The sequence below is a fragment of the Glycine soja genome, chromosome 7 (genome assembly GCF_004193775.1).
Source record: "Glycine soja cultivar W05 chromosome 7, ASM419377v2, whole genome shotgun sequence".
In the NCBI taxonomy this organism is placed as follows: Eukaryota; Viridiplantae; Streptophyta; class Magnoliopsida; order Fabales; family Fabaceae; genus Glycine; species Glycine soja.
The window spans coordinates 8,345,414-8,372,200 of NC_041008.1; the positions used below are offsets into that span (position 1 = coordinate 8,345,414).

Here is a 26,787-nt window from a genome sequence, read left to right on the forward strand (position 1 = left end):
TTTTTATAATTTTTTTAAAAAAATTTAGATGTATTTGTTATTTTTTTACATATTTTTACTTAATTACTCTCTTTCCAGCATTAATAAAAAATAATTAAGTGAATTAAAAAATAAGAAAAAATATTTTAAAATAATACAAATAATAAATAAATTTAACGTGATTAATTAAATTAATTACTTTTTCTAAGTGACATAAATTAGTTAAAAAGGTTTTATAATTAATAACCAAAGGACTAATATTTTACCCAATTCAAAAGCCTCTAATATTAATGCATGTTGGTAAAATTTATGTATTAACAACTAGAATATGCCTATAAAAAAAATTAACAACTAGAATATGCCTATTAGAGTGCTGCTAAATGTTCAATGAAAAAATTGTGTCCGATACTGAATCTCAAAGTATAAGTAAATTGAAAGATTTAACAGTCTATGTGCTAAGTTGATTTAAATTAAAAAGATAAAATGTTGTTTATCATGTCATTGAAGTCAATTCCTAATATCATTGCTTACGAGTTATCCATGGCTGGCAGTAGTCTATATCACTTGTATTCTTGTGTCACATGACTATTATTAGAGGACAATTTTTACTAAGGCCCAATAATTTAAGGCCCTTATATATATATATATAATATATATGTTGGTTTGTCATATATAAGGCCCTTCTATCTTCATCGTTCAAAGTTTTTAGGTTTTTTCACCGGTTGATCATACATTAATTGTACTTATTTGTAGGCTCTCCAAGCCATTGGATTAACCTAGTAAGTAAGCAGTTAGTGGAACTCTTCGTGTTTTTGCCATTAAAGAGCATTAAAATCAACCCAATTTTTTTTCTTCTGGTAAACAGTCCAGTGAGGCAATCAATTCAAGGCATATAACTTCACAACAAGAGTTGGCTTGGAGGATAAGCAAAGAGTCAAAGTCTCGTTTCTCAAAAGGGTTGAAATAACTTGTTCATAACGCGTTATTATTATTTATAAAAAAATCTTTCTTACTTTTTAGGTTTTATGATGAACTATTATTCTTTAAGTAGGAGACTAACGATATGCGCGAAGAAAACTTATAGTTTGATTCCCATCAAAGGACTAGTTGTTTACATGCATTGAGAATCAAAGTATACGACTTACAATTATTGACTTATCTTTGATACGCTGACTGAAAATTTTATTCGATTCATATTTTTATTCTCAATCTTGAGAGATACCAAATGGAGTTGCAGTGATAAAGGACTAAAAGATCATAGCAAAATATTGAACAAATGTAGGTGTTTATAAGCATTGGAAGTCCTATTATTCAAAAGTAACTTATAAAGATTTTAGTGTGCTTAAGTTGGTGTTTACTGACTTAATTTAAATAATTTTTATTATAAATATTTTAGTTAAAATTAAGTTTGAAGTGAATTAATTTAATTTTAAAAAATACTCAAATTATGCATGCGTTTGGATTAGACTTTAGAGGATGAACCAACTTTATCTCAAAATTAATGTCTCCCATAAAGACCTTTCCGAAAGCATAAAAACATAATTTCGGTACTATATATAAAAAAAAAGAATGTCTTCCGAAAATGACCTTTTCGTAATAGGATCAAGTTTTACATGTTTACGAATTTGGTCATGGTTGCGCGGTGTTGTTTGCGTGGTGCGCAGTGGTGGTGTTGGGTGGTTCAACGGTGGTGTTAGGTGGTTGAGACAATGTTGTTTGGGTTGACGGTGGTATTGGCTGGAGGCAGGGCTTACTTGGGAGAGGCATAAATATTTGTGTTTGTTCAGGTTTTTTGGGGTGCAGAAAGCAAAAAAGGAAATGCCGGAAGTAAAAGCTCCGTTTATGTTGCTGCTTTTCAGGTTTTTTTTTGTTTTTATTATATATAAATGCTTTTCAGCTTACCATTCTGGATCAAAACAGATCACCAACATAATTCTGTAAAAAGAAAGACTTCAAAGTTCAAAGCCTTATTAGGCTAATATTAGGTTGAACAATTAGGAAACCTTTTTTAGATGAACTAACTAAAAAATTACGACATTTATGTAAATACATTTTAACGAAAAAAAGGGAAAGTTAATTTTAAAAAATATTTTTGATAAAAAATCAGGTATTTGAAGTATTTAATTTTAAAAAATCATTTAATAATACAATACTATTTTAATGATGGTTTATAAATATCTCATTTTAAACTTAATGTTGATTGAAGAAATTTGGGTATTGACTAAAATGTGTAAATATCTCAATATACTTAATATTAATTGAATAAATTTATTTTTATTAGATAATTAATTAAAAAAATATTAATTTGGATATTGAAGAAAATATTAATTACAAAAAAATAGAAAGAAGATGTAAAGGTTATTCTGGTTTTTAAGAATAAGAGTTCAAAATTTATAATATACAAGTAAATTATCTTTTTTCCCAAACATATTGATGTATGTGTTGTGTGTATGTATGTATGGGTTTGCTGGTAAACTATGAATTGTTTTTAGGAGTAGTTAGTAAGTAATAAAGTTATAAATTTATACTTGTTAATTAAAATACACCTAAAGGTACAATTTGTTTTTTTTTTCCCAAAAAAAACAAGTAAATATAAATATAATACTTCCTTTTACGAATTATATTATAAGTTACAACTTGGAATTTGTTAAAACATTCCTAAAGATGTAACTTACTAACAGTCTCCATTTAAGCTATTATTTTAAGACTAAGTTAGGTGAGATTCATTTTTAATATGGTATAAGTCTATATTTTTTTTTGTATGCTTATCAAAGTCTATAATTTTATATATGTTGGATATCAATTCTGTAAACTGCATTCTCTAAATGTCCAAACTTAGGCATGTAAATACTTAGAAACATGGTTAAAAAACCTTTTAAGATTTGAACAATACTTTATACTTAGAAGTTAGGTTCAATTTGTAAATAAATACTTAACATTGTTTAAACCATTTAATAAATTTACATAACATGTAATTTTTTTATTAATTCTACTGTTGAATTATAATTATTGTTTCAAATCCGATAAGAACTAGATAATAATAACAAATATATATTAAAAAATACTCTTAAACTTCATTGTTTCAAGTTCGTTTAAAAATTATTTAAATCCTTTAAAATGGGAAATATGTTGTCGAGTTGCATACATGTCTGAGCGCATGCATGATCCAAACTAAAATGTTGTTCATGTGAATGTCACTTTTCTATAACAGTCTCCCATCAAAACTCTCAAAATAGTAGTAATTTTTGTAGGTTATTAAGCAATCTGAATTGAAAAAAACAAAATTCACCAAACATAGTTTTCTTTTTTATGTTGTTTAACATCTTTATTTTATTTTAAAAAGAGAATCTTTTAACTTACTGAAATTTGGAAACTCGAATAACGTCATAGTGAATTTAGTCACGCGTTGTCATTCTCTCTTTCCCTTTTCTTCTTTTGGTTAAAAATGTCTTACTCTTATTTTGTTTTTATCCAAAGTTTTATGATTTATCCCACACATGTGGGTCATGCTTCACTCGGCGGAATAGGTAAATTGTGTGACAGACAGAGCCAGACAGACATAAAATTCTTTTCATCTTGAGGAAAATATAAATTATATTAAATTCAAAATAATACAATAATAAACGGGGCATATTTCACAATTAGAGAAAATCAAAAGTCTCTTTAATACAAGAAGACCTATATCAAGATGCTAAAACAAATGCAACAGGTGCGCTTGTCTATACATAAGAAACTTAATCTTGCTAATAACCTTTATTACAAAAAATTGATAATCTTCAAAAATCAGCTTGTTCCTAGACAGCTAGATGCAGTAGACTGTAATTGCTATAGCCAGACATCGTAATTTTCCTTGAACACCTAATGTGGATCTGCCCCTAATTAAAGAGTCATTAATGCAAAATTCTTTTCACTTTGTTTAGATGTCATAGCCCTTAGACACATGATGACCAATGGAAAGATATATGTTTCTTAGGTAATTAATGCTAAGTGAACTTTTCAAACTTGCTATAAATTTTGTCTTAAAGGTATAAAATAAAACTACATAAAAAGAATTATTTTGATTTATACGGTAAGAGGATAAACTGAGGGTAAATGATTCGTACACAATCGTACTGTGAGAAAGTTGAGAATGAATGCTCAATAAGACATAAGTTAAGTGCTTGAGAAGTTCGCTAATTGCTAATAAGTATCTCTCAAACTTAACAATGTGATGAGAAAAGATTACCTAATACGTTATTTGATTGCTCAATGTAACCTTCAACAAGTATGCATATAATTCTCACATACAAATACAATATCATTATGATAGGATGCATGATTACGTGTAGCACTACCCTCGACCCAGGAGGGAGACCCACACACCCACGTATCTGCATAACTACGTGCAACATTAGGATAGTGCAACACTAGGCCATTTGCACATTGGTTATTGTCCTGGGAGTGCACAACCATCATTCTATTAGAATATTGTCAGTAGATGTGGGATTGTCATTTTCTGCATATTTGATATTTTTGTGCGCGTGCCTATTGTAAAGGAAGGTTCTATAAATCCAAGGCTTTTAAATATCGAGAAATATTAAGTAAAATATAAAATATTTAATTTTAAGTTTGTTATTTTCTTTCTTTTTTCTGAAAGAGTGTCTTTAATCTCGAATTTAAGGAAACCATCACTAACACATTATTCTATTAAACATTAACTTGAGCATTTTCAGCAATGCAAGTACATATTTTTTTATGTGTAAAAGACCAATAATTGACACAAATTAGAGATAAGTTTTGGGGAAAAAATCCATGTAATGGTTCTTTTAAAACATCAATAAATTATGATCATGTTTGATAAAATTAGATGAAAAGTTAATTAAAAGTTAAAAAGTTAACTAAAATGTTAGTTGGTAGTTGAAAGCTAAAAAATTAATTTATTAAATTATAAATATTTGATAAAATTAATTGTTGAAGTAGTTGAAAAACATAAAATCATAATTTATTTAAAAATAATAATTAAAATTTTTGATAAATATATAAAAAATATAAAAAACTAAAAATTAAAAACTAACATTTTTAAACAAATATTAGTTCAAGTACATAATCAAACAAATTTTTTAACTTAAAAAAAAGTTATATCATATATTGTTAATATAAAGTTCATAATGTCACTAACAGATTTTTTTTAATGCTGGGAGATAGATATATATCTTCTACTTGCGGTATTTCTTAGCATTATTCATCGCATAGGACTCAACGTTTTGGCGTCTAATGAATAAAAAGGACATCAAATATATGTTAGTTTCAATGGTAAGCAGCAAGAAGCTCCAAAAAAGAACTTTGTTGCGTAGTGTATTACTCTACCACACATCTTAATTTCTTTCAAATTTCATGTATCGTTACTTTATATATGTATTCCGTTGTAGTGGTCTTTATGTGTGAGTTATATACATGTACACGTTATTGTCGTCAGCTTCACCCCTTCTAAAAGATAAATTCCTTTAAGTCATGTTTGGGTGATTAGAAAAACAGTGAGTGATGGACCAATATAATCAAATTCCATTTTAATTATTCAGTTGAAATTATTACGTGACACGCGTATGCTATTGAGATTAGGTCCTTTTTTTATAAATGCATGTCTCTTCCTTATAAAACCCTTATCTATGATTGAATTTTCTAATTTTTCTATGGTCAGAAATCCCAGCGTTGAGAAGAAGCAAACGTTCCTTTTTGCCATTCTTGATGTTTATGTGTGCGTATGGAACCAAAAGACGGTGATCGATCACTTGCAGAATTGCAGCCATAAATGGACCACCCTTTATTTTTCCTTTAAGAACATCAAGCAATAATGGATGGACAATGTGCTTTCAGTGCAGAAATCCACTATAGTTAAAAAGGAACCTTTTCTAAGGAACATTGGATGCTGCCTAATTTACGTACAGTACTAATAATATCAAAGGATGAAACGGAATTGTATTTGGTATTAACATGTGGAAGAAAATAAAAATGAGTACAAATTAATGAAATTTAAATTAGAGCTTATAATATTATCGAGTACTTCAGTATAAGATTATTTTAGTTTAAATAATGAAACAGATTTTCACAGTATTCTATCAGATTTGAGCACACACGATCTTGATCAACTTCCCTGTGATGCATAATTTTATTTTTTAATTTTAAAAAAAGTTAATAACTGTCAAATAAAGATATCAGTCCAAATCAATTCTCCTACAATGTGATCTCTACGAAAAAAAGCTAGAGCTTACTATTAACTATTAAGTGGGAGTGCACTTGCATTGGTTAAAAAGAATTGATGTCTGATACAATTCCCCGCAAATTAAATTTTATTACTTCCATAAAATATAATCTTTCCGCCCTTGAAAATGAAAGAAGAGTAAATGTGATTCGTCTTCAGATAAGGCCAAAATATTCAACTTTCATTACGGGTTATAATTTATTACACAAGAATATGGAATAATATTGTTCATAAGATTGAGAAGACAAAGTGGGAAGAATAAAATTCAAGAATCTTTTGCAAACGTTAAAAGTCATATGCTGTAGCTATATATGAGACCTGACTTCTTATTATCCCAACACAGAAATATTTAAGAAAAGGATAATAAAGAAGTCAATCTCGACTACATGCACACACAAAAAAAAAAAAATCATATCAGTCCATTATTATTGTTATTATTGCTACCAAAAAACATAATAATATCTAGGATGAAACCAACATTAAGTTCAGCGTGAAGCAGACACTAAAATCTATCTTTACACTCAATCAACGCCTGGGTGGTACATGCATGATTACTATCCCGATATCACCAACCCTCATTGCAGCGTGCGAACTTGCTGTTGTTCCTTTCTCCTTGTAAAAACTAAAAACACCTAGTAACTTAATTTACATTTAAACAAGTTATTCCTTTCAAAATTATTGTGAAAAAATGTTTTTATTTATGTCACTAGCTATCCAGTGAATTGTTTTTGGTACATAGCTATGCACTCAATTTTTTTTTAAAAAGCTATCCAATGAATTAAAGCTCTATAAGTGAGTATAATAATAATAATAAAAGCTCTATAAGTGTGGGTAATTTTTTTGAGGGAAGTGTGGGTAATTGTTAGCTCTACTTTTTTTAGTTATATTTTCTTATATAAGTGTGGGTAATAAAAAATAATATTAGTTATATTTAGGCGGCTCAAACCCTATGACAATTCACACGACTTCTTTCGAGGATCATTGACTATGTTCACAAATCAACATAAGATTTTTAATGTATTTTATTCCCCTCACATACTTTATGAAAAATTTTCACAAATGTCATCCATCCTATAATTGCTTCAAGGTAAGCTCGCTTAACAATGAAGTTTATATATGATGGATTATCAAAAAGTAAATGATCTTTTTAGTATATGTAACACCAATTAATTCCTTTAAATTATCTTCAATTATACAAACTCATACATATATACCATAAATGTAACACCCTTCCTTACAATAACAACTTGTAGTAAAAATATACTTTAAAACATCCATAAAATAATAATTTAAAAATTTTAATGGTTTGAAATAATTCAAATATTTGAAAATAAAATTATTTATTTATCTAACAACTCATTTATTTATAATATTTGAAATATTTTAAATCATTAAAATTTCTAAATTCTTATTTTATGAATGTTTTAAATTATATTTTTACTGAGTGTTGTTATTGCAATAAAAGATGTCAGGTATATGTTTACTTTTTTGCTTATATATGAATAAAAAAAGTGATACTAGGTGTGAAACACATTAATATCTAATAATAGAAAAATCTCGAATGCTTTTTACATGTTGGTAAGAAACACATTAATATCTTACAATAGAAAAATCTTAAATGCTTTTTACATGTTGGTAAGAAACACATTAATATTTTATATTTATAAGGATGCCAAGTCCCTATGATAATTGTCTAACAATTAGACCACATCTATTAGGTGTAATCCCAGTAAAAAAAAGCATTCCACAAAACATTAATATCTCATATTTGGGGTTATATATCGAATTTAAACTTGAATATTAAATTGTATTAGAAAGTAGACTTTTATTATTTAGGTTAAATTATAATTTTGATCTTCTTAATTTGATGAATTCACAATTTTAATTTCCTTAAAATTAAATTAAGACTTTTGGTCCTGAAGTTTTAAAAATTGATGATTTTGGTTCATATGTCAAATTCCTTTTGTTGACCATTAGTGTACAACTAATTGCTGATGTGGTACGCTTATGTTTTGTCAGTAATAATTAACGGTTAGTAATAAAATTATTAAGTTTGATAAAAATCAAACCTTCAACACTCCTCCAGTGTCATCCCTAACCTTAAACACTCCTAACCCCTAACCTTCAACCTTGACGTTCTTGGATGTTTCACGTGGATTTGTGATGAGGGGGGTTTACACGGATCATGGATGGGTGTTGATGCGAATTCTTCACTCTGGGACAAAAGGGTTCAAGCGAATCTGGGTTGGGGTACACATAGATCTGGGACGAGAGGGTTCATGTAGGCAGTCATCGTTGTTTCCGTCGGTGGAATTGGGATCAAACCTTTCATTCATCTTTCTTTCACAAATTGCACCCCTCTTCAACTAACATTTGATTTTGTAAATTTTTCGTAACCCGGCTTCTTAATCTCTTAATCATCCTTCAACTAATGCGCATCAATAATGTATGAAACTTATTTTTTTGTTTTGAATTTTGTGTGGTTTGGGTGAGGAAGAGGATGAGAAAGTGCTAGTCTGGGGTTATTGTTAGAGGTCACAGAATGAGGTAGAGAACAATTAAAATTAACTTAACAGTTTTATTAATCACAATTAATTGTTAATAACAAAACGCACCATGTCAGCCATAAGTTGGTCAACATTTATAAAATAGCAGTCAACCCAATAAACTTGATTGATGAATCAAAATTGTCAATTTTTAAAATTAAGAGACAAAATATCTCAATTAAATTTTAGGAAGATCAAAATCATGAATTTATCACAAGAGTAAAATTATAATCTAATCTATTATTTATAATTATCTTATCCATCTCAAAGTTAATTACTTTCATGTAAAATATATGTCTTCTCTAAAAAAATACTAATACATACCTATAAAATAGGATACAACCCACTGTTTACAAATAATAATAAAAAAAAATTTAATTAAAATACATTGATGATTTTAACCTCTCTTATATTGTCAAATAATGTAAAATTTTTGTATGTTTTACAGGTATACAATGATGACAACAAGATTCAAATTAAAGACCTCGTGTAAATTACCCAAAATTCCAACGACCTAGTGGACCAATTCCTTTAATTCATATACTAACCGTACATGAAAATTAGATTCTTGAAAAAAAAAATACGTATATGTGAGACAAAAATTAGTTGAAGTGGGGGAATAAAAGGAGTGAATGTAAAAGAGTTGTGTGGGGGAGAATAGCTTACCGTGTAAGGCAGAGCAATTGGGAGGGGAAAGGAAAAGAAAGTGAATTGAAGCTTAGCTTAAGCTTACAGCAGGAGAAAAGAAAGGAAGCAAAACCACCTAAAAGCAACCTCGCCACCTATTTGTGGCTGGTGTCTCTTAATTAATGAGAGAAGAAAGTGAGAGATTGTAATGGAAAAAGATAATCAGATGCTGTCCAAGGAACATTGCGATTCTTCAGAATTTTGTTTGCTTATAGTACTTATTCATCATCTATCTCCTCCTTCTTCAATTCTCCTCTCCAATGATTTTGATCTTCAGGTACATATATATATTGCTCGTCACATTTGTTTCATTCTTCAACTTATTGATTCTTATGTATCGATCAACCCCATTTGATGCTTCCAAATTAATTAACGATTCCACTAATTTTTGCAGTTTTTTGCCTTTAAAATATGAATTGCTACGTAGTTTCATTCTTAGCATATATTCTACTACATGATCATGTTTTGATTGGCATATAATTTGCTTTTGTTTTCTCTTCAATTAATATTCTTTGATCAGTATTTCTGCTGTTGTGTTCAATGAATCTTTATCATTTGATGAATATTGTTACTTTATTATAAATACTATAAATTATAGACTATAGTTATAACATATGCACGCATATATATGTATGGATTATGGAACTGATGAACGCATAAGTGTGATCGATCTCTTGTTTACCGAGAAAATCACAAAGGGAAATAAACGAAAAATTGGACGCTTACTTCGAGCTAAAGAGTAACGAATATCACTCCAATTGTTCTTTTCTTATTGTTACTAGCGGAGCATTTCTATTGTATTATATTACATGTAAATTTAAAAGAAAAAAATATAGATAATATCGTATATTTATTTTATTATTGAAAAAATAATTCTTATATTTAAAAAAAAACACATTTCAAGTGTTTTGGAATAAAAATAAAATTAAAGGAAGTAGTGAGATAGTTTGGAATTTTAAAAAACAAAATGAAATGAAAATATTTAAGTAGTACTGATTTATTTAAGAAAATATTGGGATAGTGTGAAATCTTAAATTTAAAAAGATATTGATCTTTCTAAATAACAATAGTTAATTTATAATGTCAATGCTTAAAAGGGTTAAAAAGTCTACTTTATCAAATACAATCATTAAGATATGTGAATCTCATAATAGTTGTTTATAATAAAGAAGGAACAAAAAATAAATTTTAAGAGATATGAAAAAAAATAAAAACAAATTTACAACTAGCAAATTATGTGTATTAATTAGTAGTTAATACATATAAATCTAAGAGTACAAAAATAAAGAAACAATACAAATAAAATTATATTTTAGAAGGGAAAAAAATTAATTTCAATTTTAGATATGATCTGTTAATACACAACGGTATAAGTGAAAGAATGGAGAGTAGTTAGCGGATGGTTACAATATTAAGTGGTTCTAATAATAAAATTATGTAAACCAAAATTTGTTCAAAATTGTGTATTCTTCATTTGTAAATGGCTTGTTTTATTTTGGTTTAATCATGGGAAGGTTGTTGAGTGTGATTTTTAAGAATAAAATGATCTAGAAGAAGAAAGACCAAAAGACGGTTACAAATTCCTTTATCTATTGTTATAGATTAACTTTAAATATCTCTCATAGCAAATTATATATATCAGTATTTTCTATATTTTGTTTTGTTCAAATATTAATTTCTTTACTCATCTCACTTGTGTTTTTATATTATTTTAAAATGTACAAGTGTAATTAATTGAATTATTTATAGTATAAAAATGTCAGTGAAATGAGTTATTAAATTTTCAACTTATAAGTAATATGGTAAACAGTTGTTAAACTCTTTTTTTATATACGAAAAAGTATTTTTTACACTTTTCTCTTCTTTTTTTTTCTCTCTCCCCAAAACATCTCTTTAGCTCTGCGAAGGGAAATCCGATATATTACGATAGTTACAGCAAACGACGTGAAAAGTTCTTTCACTTTCTTCCAACAAATAAAAAAAATAAAAAAGAAAGAAAAAAATCATGTTAAACTGTAGCAAGTGAAGAAAGTGTAGGTTAAAATAACAATCAAAAGATATTTTTCTTTTCTTTCGAACTTTAAAATAACAATGCTTTCGTGTAACATACCGTTTTCCACTTGAAGAAAAAAGTTGGAGGTTTCGAATTCAATGTACGAAAGGTAAGACTTTATAGAACCAAAGAATGATCTAATGAATATCTTATTTCTTACAAATTGATATAAATTTTTGGTTGATTATAAGTTATTAGAGGGAAGAGAGAGAACCAGATACAAAAGGGAATTTTAAATGTTAATAATATGTTAGGCATACCAAAAAATTTGGGTTTTAGCATTTTAGTCTAGGATGATAGGTAAGATAATGCATGACTAAAAAAGAATCTACGACTACTAGGACCAACTAAACTAACTGTTATTCTCATGGTTACGTAGAGATAAAGTGATCCCAATAAGGCTAATTGTTGGCTCTTATTTAAATGTTTTGGTTCATTCGAGGCCTAGATGAATGTGACGAATTTTCCATGCTAATGGCGAGTCTTTTGATGCATTACAGTGCAAGGGAGAAGAATAGAACAAGATCTTGATTAGGGTTGTGGAGCCCATTTATTGTGTCCATTCATGCACTGTGGAACATTGATTTTTTGAAGAGTAGATGGAGACTGGTGAAAGCAACAGTACTAGTAGTAACCAAAGTTGTGCAGTGATGAAGGATTCTAAATGGTACACTCAATTCAGAAATGTATCCAATCCTTGGATGGCAAGATATGTTTATGGCTTGATTTTCCTAGTGGCCAATCTGTTGGCATGGGCTGCCCGTGATGAACTTTCTAGTCTTAGTGCTTTAACAGAAATGAAGGGTAAGATTGCTTTTGAATCCTTGATGTACTTTCACATTTAGTTTTCTTATGCTACTTTCAAATTTCACCATGTCAATGCCACAAGAATGAAATCAAGATTTTTCTTTCTAACACATGTAAGGTTTTAAATTGTAGTTGTGGTTACACTTTCGTTACAATCCTTAATATTGTGGGAAATTACAGATAATTACAGTCAATGTGTCAACAATTGTTGTCGCGATGATTCTAAAAACTTTTACTTTGTGATTGAAATCACGATCACTGACTATTTGCTAAGACCTTGGGCTCTTATATGCATATAGGGTGTTGCATTTTTATGCAATAGAATACTAATATATATATTTTTTTACAATGAAAGAATTGAAGTTTAAATCTAAGACCCCATGAAAATTACGTGAACCTGTCTCTATTCTATTATTGGCTGAAATTTATTTAAGGCTTATTAAATTAGTTTTTAGTTAGAGTTTCAATAAATTTCAATGTGCCTTAAAAAGAATAGCACAGAAAGCTTATGTATTGAAATTTCTAGCATAATATATTCTTATGATGCTAATTGCTTGAATTCTAACATATATTGAATCCACAGGGTTAAAGGGATGCAAGGTTGGAAAAGACTGTTTGGGTGCAGATGGTGTTCTGCGTGTGAGCATGGGTTGCTTTGTATCCTTTGTCAAAATTTCAATATTTATTATATGCATGAAATCTGGTTGTTAAAGGCTCTGTACAATAAGGTTTATAAAAAAGAAAAGGAAAAACTAAGCATTATATGAATCATTAATCAATATTTATATTCAGTTTTCAACCTTAATTCTTGATCAGTTATTTTATATGATAATGTTTTGGTCGACTGCTGGCACTTCTAAATTGAAGGAAGGCAGAGATGAATGGCAATCTGGATGGTGGTTAGTGAAGATTGTTGTCTTGGTCCTTGTGACAATATTCCCATTTATACTCCCTTCTGAGTTGATTGATCTCTATGGTGGGTAAATTGTGTCTCTGAAAAATCCTCCAAGAATTAGTGTTTCCTCTTTGATAGTATAAAAAATGTTGCTTATATTTATTACCTTGTTATTCCTCTAACACAATTATTTATTTATTTGTTAAAGGACAGGTTGCACATTTTGGTGCTGGGTATGTGTTTTTGTACCTTCACTAAATGATTTCAGCATATCTTTGTTTTAAACTGGTATATGGATTGTTTTAATTTTCTCTGTCTCTTTTTCAGGGTTTTCCTCCTAATTCAACTAATAAGCATAATCAGCTTCATTAACTGGCTGACTGATTGTTTTGACTCTGAAAAATATGCAGAAAAATGGTATGAGTTTTTTAATTAAATTAATTATACATATTTTTAGTTCATTTTTTAAATTCAATTTTCAAAAAACTTGTATATATATTAAACAAAAAAAGTACTTCCTTAATGTTCAATTTGTATGCAGCCAAATCCAGGTGATGTTATTTGCAACTATTTCATATTTTATCTGCTTGGTGGGGATCATTTTGATGTACATTTGGTATGCGCCACAACCATCTTGCCTCCTCAACATTTTCTTCATTACTTGGACCCTAGTGCTTCTCCAACTCATGACAAGTGTATCTCTTCACCCAAAAGTAAGTACTGTTAATTTGTTGGCTTTTGCATGCTCACCTTACTTTATCTTCCATCATAACTTTAGGTGGAATTAATGTCTCTTCATAGGTGAATGCTGGCATTTTAAGTCCAGGGTTGATGGGGCTTTATGTTGTCTTCCTTTGCTGGTGTGCAATTAGAAGGTAGGGCCACCAATTTTGTCTTTACTTTTGGACTTATATTGATAACTTATTTGATATAGCTGTCTAATGTTTAGAGATTTTTCTTTTCAACCGAAGGAAACTTGGATGTAAAATCAAATCATTTTTTTTATAAAAAAATTCTCCATTTATTGCTTTTGTTATCCTTCTAACTTATATTGTCTTCATTGCATTGAATTTGAGCTTTAGAACTTATTTGTGTATGCAGTGAACCTGCGGGAGCTGAATGCATCAGGAAGTCAGAATCTGCAAACAAAACAGACTGGCAAAGCATCATTGTAATATTTACTATTTCATGTTCAAATGAAATTTGGACTTAATGTTTGAATTGTTCTTAAACATGATAATTGTGAGTCTACAAATATTTATGCTGATCCTGTATTTTCGCATCTCGTCACTTGATAATATTTTCCCCTGCTAGTTTTGTATAATATGCAAAGAGAAAAGGATGCTATTCCCAGAAAACACAATTATTTCATGTTTATCATGAAAAATATTTGAGATTTGATTTATTTTTTTCAATTCGGATCTTCTCATGTTAAAGGGTAACATAAAAACATTGTTATTTAAAACAAAAAGGTGCAATAATGAAATTAGTGAGAGGATCCAAATCATTTTCTTTTTCTTTTGGCTTTTGTTGTCCTCACACATTCATTTTGAAGGCTTGGTAATTTTATTTTCTAAAGCTTTGGAATACATGATATCACTTTGCTTTCTTTATTATTGTCTGACATTCGACAATGACTATTGGCAGAGCTTTGTTGTTGCAATACTAGCACTTGTTGTTGCAACATTTTCTACCGGCATAGATTCCGAATGCTTTCAGGTTAGTTAAAAGATCTAAATTGAATTTTAATACCAGGTTCTCCAATGCATATCTAACAAATCCTTACAGTTCAGGAAGAGTGATTCGCCAGCAGAAGATGATGTTCCATATGGTTATGGCTTCTTCCATTTCGTTTTTGCCACAGGAGCTATGTACTTTGCAATGCTATTGATCGGATGGAATAGTCATCATTCTATGAGAAAGTATGATCCCATCTTGCAATTGGCTCATAACATGTTATGTGCATCTTATTAAGATTTCTTGTTTTGCTTTGTCACCCACATTAAAGGAAACACATTTCATTTCTAGTTATTAAGAGCCAAAATATCATATATAAATCAAGATGCCACCTAACTCAATAAATATGGTACAACATGAAGTTTGAGAAGTTATTCTTTGTGTGACATAATATCATTCTGGATCTGAGATTATGCTGATGTATTTGTCAACTATTTCCTGCCCAAAAAAATTTCCTAGTTGCTCACTTATATATTCTAGTAGCATGTTTATTTGAGGTTGATTCTGTCTTAAAGACTTTAATAGAAGTCATAAATTTTGAGAAAATAATGCATAATATCTATATTCTACTGCAGATGGACAATTGATGTGGGCTGGACCAGTGCTTGGGTCAGAATAGTAAATGAATGGTTGGCAGTTTGTGTCTACTGTAAGTTAATTACTGTATTTCCCTACCCCTAAACTAGGCTTAGCATGAAAGAGGAATTTCACAAGTCACTTTTTAAAACATTCTTTGTTATTGGGTGAAATACATATGGGAAGTTGGGAACCATTGAATAGGGAATGAGACCTATCAAATTGAAGTGAGACTCACATTATTTATTGAGATGCACATAAATATCACACAATAACAAAGAATGTGTAGAAAAGTGAGTTGCTAGTTTGAAAAATTTTAAACTGAGTGACTCTTAATACAACACGTTATGTGCAATTTCTTGAACAAACGAAAATTTTGTGTTTTCACAGTATGGATGCTGGTAGCTCCAATCATATGGAAGAGTAGACATGCTGATTCTACATGAGAACTTCCTTCTTATCTCCATTCTGGTTTGAAATTGTGAGGATTAAGATCTTAAATTGCCACATATATTTGCTACACATTTAGTGGACTCCTCCAGTTACAGCTCTTAGGAAAAGGAATTGCAAGTTTGCAACTGCAACACCCTGGAAATTCGAAGTCAGAAGCAATGGTTCTGGCAAAAATGCACATAAGCTGTTGGATTTTTTATTTGAAGCTACACAATACCTGTTCATTTATCACTGAGGGAGTATAAAGTAACTTAAAAACCCATTTTGAGGATGCTCATCATAAAGTTCATTCATGATTTGCCAATTTATCGGTTTAAATGCTTAAAGTAATTTTATTGTGAGTGAATCATCATATGTTCAACATAAGGTAAGCAGTGGATTACCATTTGTCAGTGACAAATAATATCGAAGTTACAATCAATGAAACACTGTTTCTGAGTTCATTGTTTTTCTAATATGTTTTTTAATTTTTTTTATTGTTAAAGTAATCATTTGCGAAGTACTACTATATTTTAAAGTATCTTTTGGATTAAAATGGTGCCTAGATTTTCAAAACAAGCGACTTAATTCCTTGTTGCGATTTCTTGAACCTATTTCAATAACATCTTTAACAGAAATAACGCGCTTGTCTCTAAAGTAAACAAGGGTACAACCACTTTTTTAATTTTTAGTCAGTTAAAATCATAATATGTTTAATAAATATTAATAAACTTTTGTTCGTCCAATTTATAGGCAAATTCAATTTCGAAAAGTCTCGTTTTACAAAAATAAAAATAAATGATTTTACCTTCACTGTTTTCTTACAAAAATAGTCTCTAAAATTTTCTTTCATACAGTTTATCTCCAAGTCCTCTATTTGATATCATTTTTAAGTGTACGTGATTTGTTATGTGGAGATTATGATTTCCACGTGCTGTATTTGTTTAGATCCATGGTTTACTTATCACGTAAACCTAACAATGTCATGTGAAAAATAACGAGGAGTTGATATCATTATCACTTGCCCTTGTGGTAGTCCTTGCAACTTTATGGCTAGATCCAACACTGGCCACGTTTTTTCGGTCCAAACACTAGCAACTTGAACAAGATGTCAAACCCATCGGCATCCACCTTCTCGACCTGATTATAAACGTGATTGTGTAGGTAAAGGACCATGGTTGGTGAAAATTGAGGTAGCTTTTGCATTTGATGTGGGTTAGAAATAGTGATAGTCCAAGAGTGACACCCTAAAAAAGCAAGACCTAGAAAGAACGCGAAAAACTCGAGTGTGTACAGATTCGGAGAGATTGGATTTCAGAGAATCAACAAATGGTGGGTGGTGCGGAGAGAAAGAGGAAATGAGACAATGTGAAATCTTTAGTCATGTCATGTTAAATTTAGAAGATTATTAAGTCCACAATGCACAACGTTTGTATTTATATTATAAAGGGTAATTATAAATATACACCTCTTTACAACTCACTTCCTAACAGCATCACTGATTGGTTGGCAGATTCTGCTCATAGTGCTTCGTTGGGGGTGAATGTCTTGGATTCTCCCCTTGTGGGTTTGTTCGTTAATCGTTACGGTTATCGAATGATGTTATGGGGGATCTTCGACCCCTCACCGTGTGTTAGGGTAGTTGTGTAGTTTTGTTTTTTGGCCTCTGGCCCTCCCCATTACAAAAAAAAACAATAAGATGATTTCATTTCATGTACTATCCATAAAAAAGAAAAACCTTACCAAAATTGTGAGATTACAAATCATACAATATAGTAAAACCAAAAATATAACACAAGTAGGGTGCATCAAACTAGCAAACACCACCAACCAATCTATACTACAAATTACAAATGAACAACACATGGGTGCACCCAAAAATAAGAAGCAAAAAAAATCATGTCTCCTCGAATGGTTCTCTGCACCCCTTTCATTCATCCCTTCTTTATCTCACTCCTTTCCCCTCTTCCAAGGGACTTGGATTCTCTACAGCACAACAGCCCCTACGGCAGCAGCATATTAGCCTTTCATAATAACAAATTAACCTCTTCCAAGAAGGTAGATTTTGTCTTCATTCCTATAGAAATAACAATTTACACGGCCAAATGCAAATATTTGACTTCGATCCAGGGATTACCGCAAACCCCTCATAATGCGTATGTGTATCAATCTGACTGACAATAGAAACCCAAGCCGAAACTTGCACATATTTGTACAAGGAGCAACAAGTAGATGCGTGACTTTACATTTCCAGGTGGACAATTGTTCACATTATCCGAATGGGTTCCCTCCTGTAGGGAATGAGTTAGAGGTGGGAGTGTTTGATAACCTACCAGTCAGCTGCTGATCTGGATTTGACAAACCGAAAACAGCTCCTTGGTTACCAAAATTCCCAACTTCTTGCCTACGCATTCAGTTAAAATCATTGAGTGGCAATTCAAGTAATGCTGAACAACAAATAATCATACAGATGTTATACATATAACTGCAATAAATTCCCCCTTGCACAACTCACTTCAAAAACTAGGAGAAATAAAAAAAATCACAGTTCTAAATGATAGCACCTAACATGATAACATCTGCCCATATAAGAAACTGATGAAACATGAGATACTAAAATGTTTTAGATGCATGAATTTGGATAGATAAAGGGTTCACTATATCATTCAAGTTTGTTCTATGCAACATAATTTGGTATAGATAAAGGAATGGACCCAAAATATGAGTTTCCTAGAGCTAGTATAGAAACAAACCTAAAATAGCCTGGAAGAAATGTTATCATGATTGAAAGAGTAGTTTACCTTGGCATTGGCATGTTAGTCGGCATTTGTTGCCCCATATATGGCCCTGAGATTTTCACATGGTTCAGAATACAGATAAAAAAGCAAACTGTCCTTAGAAATAGAACAATTAATTGAAGAATGATAAAACGATAAACATACTTGGTCCCAATGCAGTTGCACGCATTTGTGTCTGTGCAGGCAGAAATGATGATGACAGAGGAGTCCAGCCATGTGTTGGATTACCCATGCTTGAAGGGTGCACTGCACCAGGAGGTGGTACCCCAGGCAGGGCACCTTGCAAGGATGACATGGAAGGAAACTGTATTCAAGGAAAACCAACCAGAAAATCATCAACCAGGATTTTTTTTTTCAAATTTTCCTGAACAAAAACAGAAAGGAATTCTGAAGCTTGAAATAACTAATGATTTAATATGCTACAAAGTTAGTACAACACATTTCCATGTCTTTTTCAATGTGAAGAGATCATAAAGAAAACAAAGATAGCAATTTTCATTCTTATATATAATTCTGCTAAAGGCAAGATGTAAACTTCAGACAGTAACATACACATACAGTTAAGTAACCAATGATGAAAAAAAAATGCTTGACTCAATAATGGACAAAATCCAAACCATCATTTATCTACTAACATGCACTATTCAAAAGTAAAATCATTAATTAGCAAAATTAAATGTGGTTTCAAACTTCTAATACAATATCTATGCATTATATACAAAATAATGACAGTATAAAATATGAAATATAATTGGCAATAGCACACAAATATTTTAAATAAATCACATACAGTTGGGGCTTGATTTGCGGTAGGTTCACTGCTGACATCAAATGGATTTATTGACTTTGATGGCTGTGGAAAACTTGGCACAGGCTGCAACAGTGACAAACACTTATATGAGAGAAATGCTCACGCTAATGCATTAGCCACAGATTGAGCATGTGCTTGGTTTGATTATTTTTGGGGAAAATAGTCTTTAAAGGGAAAAAAAGGGGGGGTCTTTCAGAGTAAGATTTTAATTGTATGCTATTTTGAACAAAAATGAACTAATCCAAACACACACAGTATAATCTGGTAAGCTAATCATTCTGGATTGTAACAGTACCACCACATTATTGTATTGCATTGAGATACCCATGCCATGGGGAACACCCATTTGCCAACCTACGACTGGAGCAGGGAAGGAAGAATATTTTACAGTGAACAGATCCTGCATTAACCACAACTTACTGTAAGACAAAAAATAAACACATGCAAGTGTGCACACAACATAGATGGTTGTGAAGTAAAATAAGGACTAAAAAACACCTCAGGAAGTTCTTTCCTTCCACTTGCTTTAACTTCTGAAGCCGGAGGTTGTGAAACAACACTGGATATAGCCTCATTGGCAGGCTTTGAAGCATAAGGGTACGTATGTGGCATTGGTGTGCTTGGATGCCCTTGCACTGTGGGTGCAGAAGGTACATTCCATGGCTGCAAGATATTTCCAGGAAAGAGTGAAAACAAATACTAGATCTGAAATTGACAGTCTATCATTTGAAATGACTGCCAAACCTGATTATTTGCTGCTCCACCTAATAGGGGTGTAAATTGTTGTGCAATAGACTGACCAACAGCAGCGGGGAACAATGGTTGTTTCTGCTGCTGTAAATTGGCCCATTGTCCTGCATTATTAAGAGGCGACACTGATGTCAATCCAGGAGATGGTACAGAAGCATTGCTGGGTGGGAAAGCTGAGAAACCGCTAACACTTGCAACTCCAGAAGTAGAAGTAAGAGATGATGATGGAATAGGTCCTGCAAAAAAAGGATGAGTTGTCAGTTCTTGCTAATGATATCACAGTGCCTTAGGAATAGCTGTTGTGACAATTAGGTCACCTTGGACTCCAGAAACTTGAGCAGGTAAAGATGCTGGCACAGACAATTGGGACAACATCGATTCAAGTGGATTTAAATTTGAGGAGCTTGGAGTTGCACTTGTTGCAGGAGCAACATCAAAAGAGGCCCAATTGTCATTACTGGAGTTTGCTGGCTGCACAACAGGTTGAGGTACAGTAGTTTGTTGGGCTTGAAGATTTGATGGAGCTACTGGAGGCTCAGGATCAGCATAAAAATCAATAAGGCTCTTAGTAGTCTCAAGCTTAACATCTACTGGGTTTTCATTGCCAGAAGCCAAGCTACTGGAAGATATAGTTCTCTGAAATTATAAACAGTCAGTTATCATAAAAATTAAGTTCAGCTACCCTACTAAACTACAGTGCCTGAGCAGGTTAAGGGAAAGAGCTGTCAAAACAATTCATGCTAAAAATAAATAAACAGTAAACACTGAGCCAGATCTTGCAGAAAATTAACTATGAAGTTAGTGAACATTAGGTGTTCATGCTACTGTAGATTGGCTAGATTCCTATTGTCCATCAGATGCTTAAAGAAAATCTTGAAGTATACAATGGTAATAAATTCACTAGCAAAACAGTATGTTAAACCAAAAATCTTTAAGGAGATAACAGAAAAATATCTTTGACTGACAATTGACAAAACATAGTGAATTTGTTATAGCATAGAAATAATGATAAACAGATCACAGATAAACACTGAAGAAACTCCACAGCAAAGGCAGGCCATGTAGCATCTAGCATCAGGATTCCGAACCTAGGTGGTAGAACCATATGGACCATCATTAATAATAATTTCACCTGTGTCGGTGCTGAGCTATCAGCAGGTCTTCCACTGTTTGGTTTGGGTGGTTCACTTATCCGAAGAGGCACCACATTTTCTCCCAAAATATCTCTAACAGGTCGGACCACAGGTGGGCTGGAAGAATCCACATCTTTGGCTCTCTCAGGAGATTGGCTTTCCAACTTATAATCTCCATCAGATGTTCTGCGATCTTCACGACGCCAATCATTAATTAGTGGAGGACGACCAGGACTTTTCTTATAATCACCATATTGCCTACTTTCTTGATCATATCCAGGACTTCTTCCACCTGGACTAGATCTGTCATTATAACGGCGTTCATATGTGTCCTCATAGGGAGGGCTTCTAGATCCTCCTTGATAAAAATCATCCTTGTCACCCTGTAAAACATGCAACATATGAAAAGAGACAAGAATGTTAGATTTAGCTGATACATTCAAGCAACTCCAAAGTAAAAACGTAGCATGAAAATTGAAATTGAAATTGTAACAAACTGAAATATAAACTTCAAAACAGTGAATCTAAAAGGAGACAAGAGACATCTTACCGGCTTGGCTCTTGGTGGTTTGTCATTGGTCTTATCTCCAGTGAATCTTCTATCCACATAAACATGCTTAATAAAGTCTCGGAGCCTGTCAACATTACTGGCACCAACCATGCTAATCAGAATAAATGAATGATGCATCCTGTAACTGTACATAAAAGCATATAACAAGTAGTTACCTGCTATCGGGGAAAGAATGACGTTGGGCATCCCATTCTTTAAAATAAATTTCTTTTGCACGCTTCAAGTATTAGAAAAAGCAGAAATCAACTTAAGAAATATATGATATCAGGCCAACTGGAAAGATATCTAGCATGAGTTTTAGCATAAACCGGCATCTATACCTGATTGCCTCCTTCTTGAAGTGCACTAACTTCTTGTGAAGTAAACTTAGCCATTGAAACTGATTTTACTCGATGAGTGAATTCCCGACTATAAATCAAAACAAAAAGCAGTTGACTTTCATTCAAGGAAAAGTGAACACTAGAAAGAAATGATATTATTCTATCTCCAATATTTTTTAAACAAAATGCAGTTTATGTACACAAGGCATGTGAGAGCATGCACATACAATTTTCTGAAATCCAACCCATTACAAACAGCAGTACAACATATACACAAAGTACACAGTTAACAGTATAGCGACACAATTGAGTAGAATTTTATGAGCAAAACATTTGGCAAAGCATTTAAACAAAAGCAAATGGGAACACTCAGTCCACTAAATCAGCAGTGCTGATCAGCAAAGCAAGTCATCATGAACCATAAAAACGTGTGTTCAACTCAAAATGTTCAACTCAAGATCAGTGTACAAAAATCTTGTAAGGACTTACTGTATTCCACTGCAGTTTGTGCAAACAAACGTCCAGAAGTTTGTGCACACATATTGTGGTCCCTTTCAAAAGAGAAAAGAAGATAATTAATATAAAAGACCAGTCACAATATCAAATGCAATAATTTCCATTCTAGGTTCTGAAGAACGCAATCAAAATGCTCTAAAAGTTTGCTAGAAATTAACAACACTTAAAGTCTACAAAATGATTATAAAAGAATTTGATCAGAGACCCAAATTATATTCATGTTAAGGATCCTGTTTTCGCATGGAATCTAGGGCATGACTGATAGAAGATGGGAACTGTTACCATCCTTGCAATTTTATAGTCTACATGCTACAAACATGATATTAAATACAAATGAAAACAATGAACTGCCTGGCAATAAAATAAAATCCATCAGCCACAGGCTATGGGTTACACAAAATCTGTAAGATTGAGATTATACCCTCAAACACCACATTGACCTTTTCCTATAAATCTATTAAATGCTTGATATTCAATCATATTCAGTCCTAAAGCAAAGGATCAAACAATTTAGACACATCCTTAAATAACTTAATATTCAACTTTATTTGATCGATACACATTTCCCAACATGCACTAGAAATTTTAACCTTTATTAGAGACCTTGAAAATTAGTAGGATTTTTTTTTTTTTTGAAAAACAAACCGTTCCATTAAAACCCATATTATTTAGTTACTGTTCAACACATGAAAATATTTTTTCAACTCGTTTTTTTATTCTGAAATATTCAGTTAACAATATTTTCATTCCCAATGCAGCTTAATCAGGGTACTCCCATTTGGATGTTTGGAAATAGTACTTTGTACATATTGGAAATTGCTTCAAATAACATAAGCAAATCTGAAATATTTCAAACAACTAAATGTAAAAAACTTATTATTTCATCTCAATACTAACAACCAATTTTCCTTTATGTTTATCCAAAGATGGCCAATTTGGGTCTACAAGTTATTTTCAATAATATCATCTGAACACAGGTCAATGTAAGCAAGAATAAACTCATCAAGTAATTTTTAGTAAAATATCATCCAAACACAAAATAAATCCTCATTCAGAATTTATGATGCCAAATAAGCACTTATAGCTAAAAACCCATTTACACAACTGATGCGAAGAGCCCAAAAATGATTTTTAGCACTCTTTTTTCATGAAACTTCCTAAAATGAAATCAATATCATTAATAGTATCATCAACAGGAACATTTCTCATAGAGTGATGTAAAATAGGGAAAGGCAATAACATGTCAGTGTCTGTCATTAATCTTTTCATGACAGTGCTTTAATAACCACAAAGTGAAACATTCATTATTTGGTTTCCAATTACAAAACCAGTAAGCCCAAGTGGCTCAATGCTCAATACAGATAGTCAGATACATGGGATTTGAGGGTGATTTGTAGCCTGTTGCTTTTCCAAATGACAGTCACTGTGGTGCTAACAACTGGTTGGATTCATAATATAACAGGATGCATACTACGTATGAACAGCGATTGCTATCATGGCAGACTGTGGCATCATGGCAGTGAGGTGCACCAACACGTCTAATGTGTCGCGTTTTTGAATAGTGGGTGAAGCGGCCGTGATCGCGCTTCTGGGGCAGTTTTGGGTCCGCATCACTGAAGTCCACATGATGTAGTTCATTCTAGAAGTAGTTTGCTAACCGAATCGGATTGTTCGTTCGTGGTACTTTTGCTTGCTATTCAAACATATTGTAGAAAGGGAAAGATTGAATTAGCTCTGGTTCAAGAAGCCTAGCCTTCTTTCTTCAGAATTCTACTGAACGAGGTTGATCCACTTTACTTTACTATAAGCAAGTCAAATTGGAAGCCATTTCAGCCTTTTCAGGTGCATAAACAAAAATGCGCCTTCAAATACAGAGGGGCACTCTAGAGACTCAAAGTCCTAGCTAAATAAGGAACAGACTCTCCATACACAAGTACTTAAAGCACGGCCAGGGAAGCATCAGAAGCATCTAAAGGAGAATGATCCGAATCTGTAGCATAGGAAGGCTTTGATCCACGTTCTGAGAGCACTGAATCAATATATTCGAAAAAGGTGGAAAAAAGGTCATAGCACCAGCACCTGAGCACCTACCCTTACTACTTCAGGTTCACCTCTTAGGATTGGCTGGATTACGGCGTGGAGCTTACAAAATCTAAGTTGATGTCCCTATGCACAGCTTACATTTTTAATCAAGTAAAGCCCCACTTACAAAAATACTACACATCTAATCCCAAACTCCAATTTTCAACCATTTTACTCTTAAGATGAAAGACTCAGTGGTTCGCATTGGCATGCCATTAACAGGCAAAACCACAGTCCAGTAACCTTCAATTCAAACATAAATAAATAACAATAATCCATGGCAGTACTACATTTCCACTGCTTACTTCATTTCTATTCTTCGATTTATTCTCACACCGTTAAGCTTCTACTCTACCACCGAGTTAGTAGCAACTTACATTCACACGCTCAAAACAATCGAAACATGACAACGCATCAAATTCACCCGGTTAACATCTTACCAGACTGTTGCAGTTAATGCATCTGCGATTATGTTGAAGCTTGAGAAGACCCCGAATCACGCGCTCGTTCTTCTCATCTTCCTTCATGCGACTCGCCATCTCCTCCGCTGCTTCAATTCTGCAGCTCAAAAACGTCACAACAATCAATAAACTAATAATTCAAAGGCAGAAAAAAGGAAACGCATGGGAACAAGTTCGAAATCATGCATCTAAAAAACCGAAGAAGAGAAAGGGAAAAAATCGGTGATTTCTTAGGCAACAATTTTCCGCGGAAACGGAAAACAACAGATCTGAGAAGAAGAGTATTGAGCTTTTGCGAAATCGAAGAAAGTGATGTTTGAAGTTAACTAAACCCTAAGGAGTTGGGGAACTGAGCAGAGGAAACAGTTGGAGACTTCGATTGAAGAGAAGAGAAGAGAAGAAAGAGGGTTGAAGCAGTCACGCACCACCGAAACAAAGAGAGAGAAACAAGAGTCGCAGATCTTCCAAGTTCGTAATGTAATGACGGCTTTGTACAGCTAAGAGAGGTTTTAGCACCAAAATTCTCTGTCTTTAACCGGTAAACAGTTACACCTTCTTCTCGATATATTTTTTTACTTTTTATATTTAGTCGGGAAAACTTCGTGATAATTTCATTAAATCATTTAAATTGGGGAGAAATCCAAAGACATTGGTCTCAAATTTTAGGAAAAGTATTCTACTAGTATTTAATTTAAATAATTTAAAAGGCGAACAAATAACTCATATTTAATATATTTTTTAAAAATATATACTAATTATTTTTTTATCTATATCAATGAGATATCAAATAATTTTTTATCAATATAAAATTTAATAGGCATCATCTACATAAAAAGAATTTTCAATCTAATCATGAATTTTGAGATAAAACTATTAAATTAAAATTGAAAGTTATTATTAATAAATATATAATGATATTATAATCTATTCATAACTAGTATAAAAGAAAGAATCATGTTCCTCTAAAAAAAATTATTCAGTGTCATCATTTTTTTAGACATTTTTATTTTTAATTATTATAATCACTATAACATTTAATTTAACTTTCAATAATTATGTCTTTTAAAATAAGATACACTTAATTATATATATATAGACAACTTTTCAATTTAAATAGAATGTTTTTTTCCACTAGTAGTTATAATTTAAAAAAAAATTATTGTAATAGTTCAATAGGATAAATTAGTCTTAGAATGGATAATGTGAGTGACTTAACCTAATTCCAAAAGCTAGTTCAAGGAGTGAGAGTTACCTTCACTTATATATTTCAATGCGAGATTATTTTTAATGGATCTCGAACTTGAATTATTTCTAACAATTAGATTATGTTAAGTATTAACAAATTAACAAAAAGGCTGAATAACACGACCATGGCTTGATGCCTCTCAAAAAGAG

The 26,787-nt window shown here is 31.7% G+C and overlaps 2 protein-coding genes across 5 annotated transcripts; one reads left to right on the forward strand and one right to left on the reverse strand.

Annotated features, from left to right (window-relative positions):
* The first annotated feature begins 9,391 nt into the window (after positions 1–9,391).
* LOC114418579 (probable serine incorporator) lies at positions 9,392–16,414 on the forward strand. 2 transcript variants are annotated; one of them, XM_028384006.1, is made up of 13 exons: positions 9,398–9,727; positions 12,004–12,307; positions 12,894–12,967; positions 13,127–13,286; positions 13,414–13,438; positions 13,533–13,622; positions 13,747–13,918; positions 14,007–14,080; positions 14,307–14,376; positions 14,853–14,924; positions 14,994–15,127; positions 15,518–15,591; positions 15,909–16,414. In XM_028384006.1, exons 2-13 carry the CDS (start codon positions 12,103–12,105, stop codon positions 15,962–15,964), a joined length of 1,206 nt encoding a protein of 401 aa, XP_028239807.1. In that variant the 5' UTR covers positions 9,398–9,727; positions 12,004–12,102; the 3' UTR covers positions 15,965–16,414. The 2 variants fall into 2 exon arrangements, 1 of the variants encoding a protein (XP_028239807.1); XR_003668055.1 differs by lacking the exon at positions 15,909–16,414 and having other exon boundaries at positions 9,392–9,727; positions 14,999–15,127; positions 15,518–15,537.
* Positions 16,415–17,634: 1,220 nt separating this feature from the next.
* LOC114418578 (probable ADP-ribosylation factor GTPase-activating protein AGD14) lies at positions 17,635–25,940 on the reverse strand. Of its 3 annotated transcripts, none has more exons than XM_028384003.1 (15): positions 25,818–25,940; positions 25,372–25,489; positions 22,823–22,884; positions 22,334–22,421; positions 22,169–22,230; positions 21,993–22,089; positions 21,442–21,825; positions 20,627–20,945; positions 20,304–20,545; positions 20,058–20,222; positions 19,855–19,959; positions 19,539–19,622; positions 18,893–19,052; positions 18,752–18,797; positions 17,635–18,354 (listed from the first exon to the last, which is right to left on the reverse strand). In XM_028384003.1, the coding sequence occupies exons 2-15, from the start codon at positions 25,468–25,470 to the stop codon at positions 18,222–18,224; spliced, it is 2,046 nt and encodes a 681-aa protein (XP_028239804.1). In that variant the 5' UTR covers positions 25,471–25,489; positions 25,818–25,940; the 3' UTR covers positions 17,635–18,221. The 3 variants fall into 3 exon arrangements, with proteins under 3 accessions (XP_028239804.1, XP_028239805.1, XP_028239806.1); XM_028384004.1 differs by having other exon boundaries at positions 25,725–25,856; XM_028384005.1 differs by lacking the exons at positions 17,635–18,354; positions 18,752–18,797 and having other exon boundaries at positions 18,914–19,052; positions 19,884–19,959.
* Positions 25,941–26,787: the final 847 nt, after the last annotated feature.

Bases quoted from the DNA above. Each gene is read 5' to 3' on its own strand.
- LOC114418579 (XM_028384006.1), top strand. From the start codon at position 12,103: ATGGAGACTGGTGAAAGCAACAGTACTAGTAGTAACCAAAGTTGTGCA. The intron at 13,623-13,746 runs GTATGAGTTTTT...ATTTGTATGCAG, and splicing joins GAAAAATATGCAGAAAAATG to CCAAATCCAGGTGATGTTAT. The intron at 15,592-15,908 runs GTAAGTTAATTA...GTGTTTTCACAG, and splicing joins GTTGGCAGTTTGTGTCTACT to TATGGATGCTGGTAGCTCCA.
- LOC114418578 (XM_028384003.1), bottom strand. From the start codon at position 25,470: ATGGCGAGTCGCATGAAGGAAGATGAGAAGAACGAGCGCGTGATTCGG. The intron at 19,623-19,854 runs GTACTGTTACAA...TCACTGTTGCAG, and splicing joins TGCAATACAATAATGTGGTG to CCTGTGCCAAGTTTTCCACA. The intron at 18,798-18,892 runs GTATGTTTATCG...TGAAAATCTCAG, and splicing joins TGCAACTGCATTGGGACCAA to GGCCATATATGGGGCAACAA.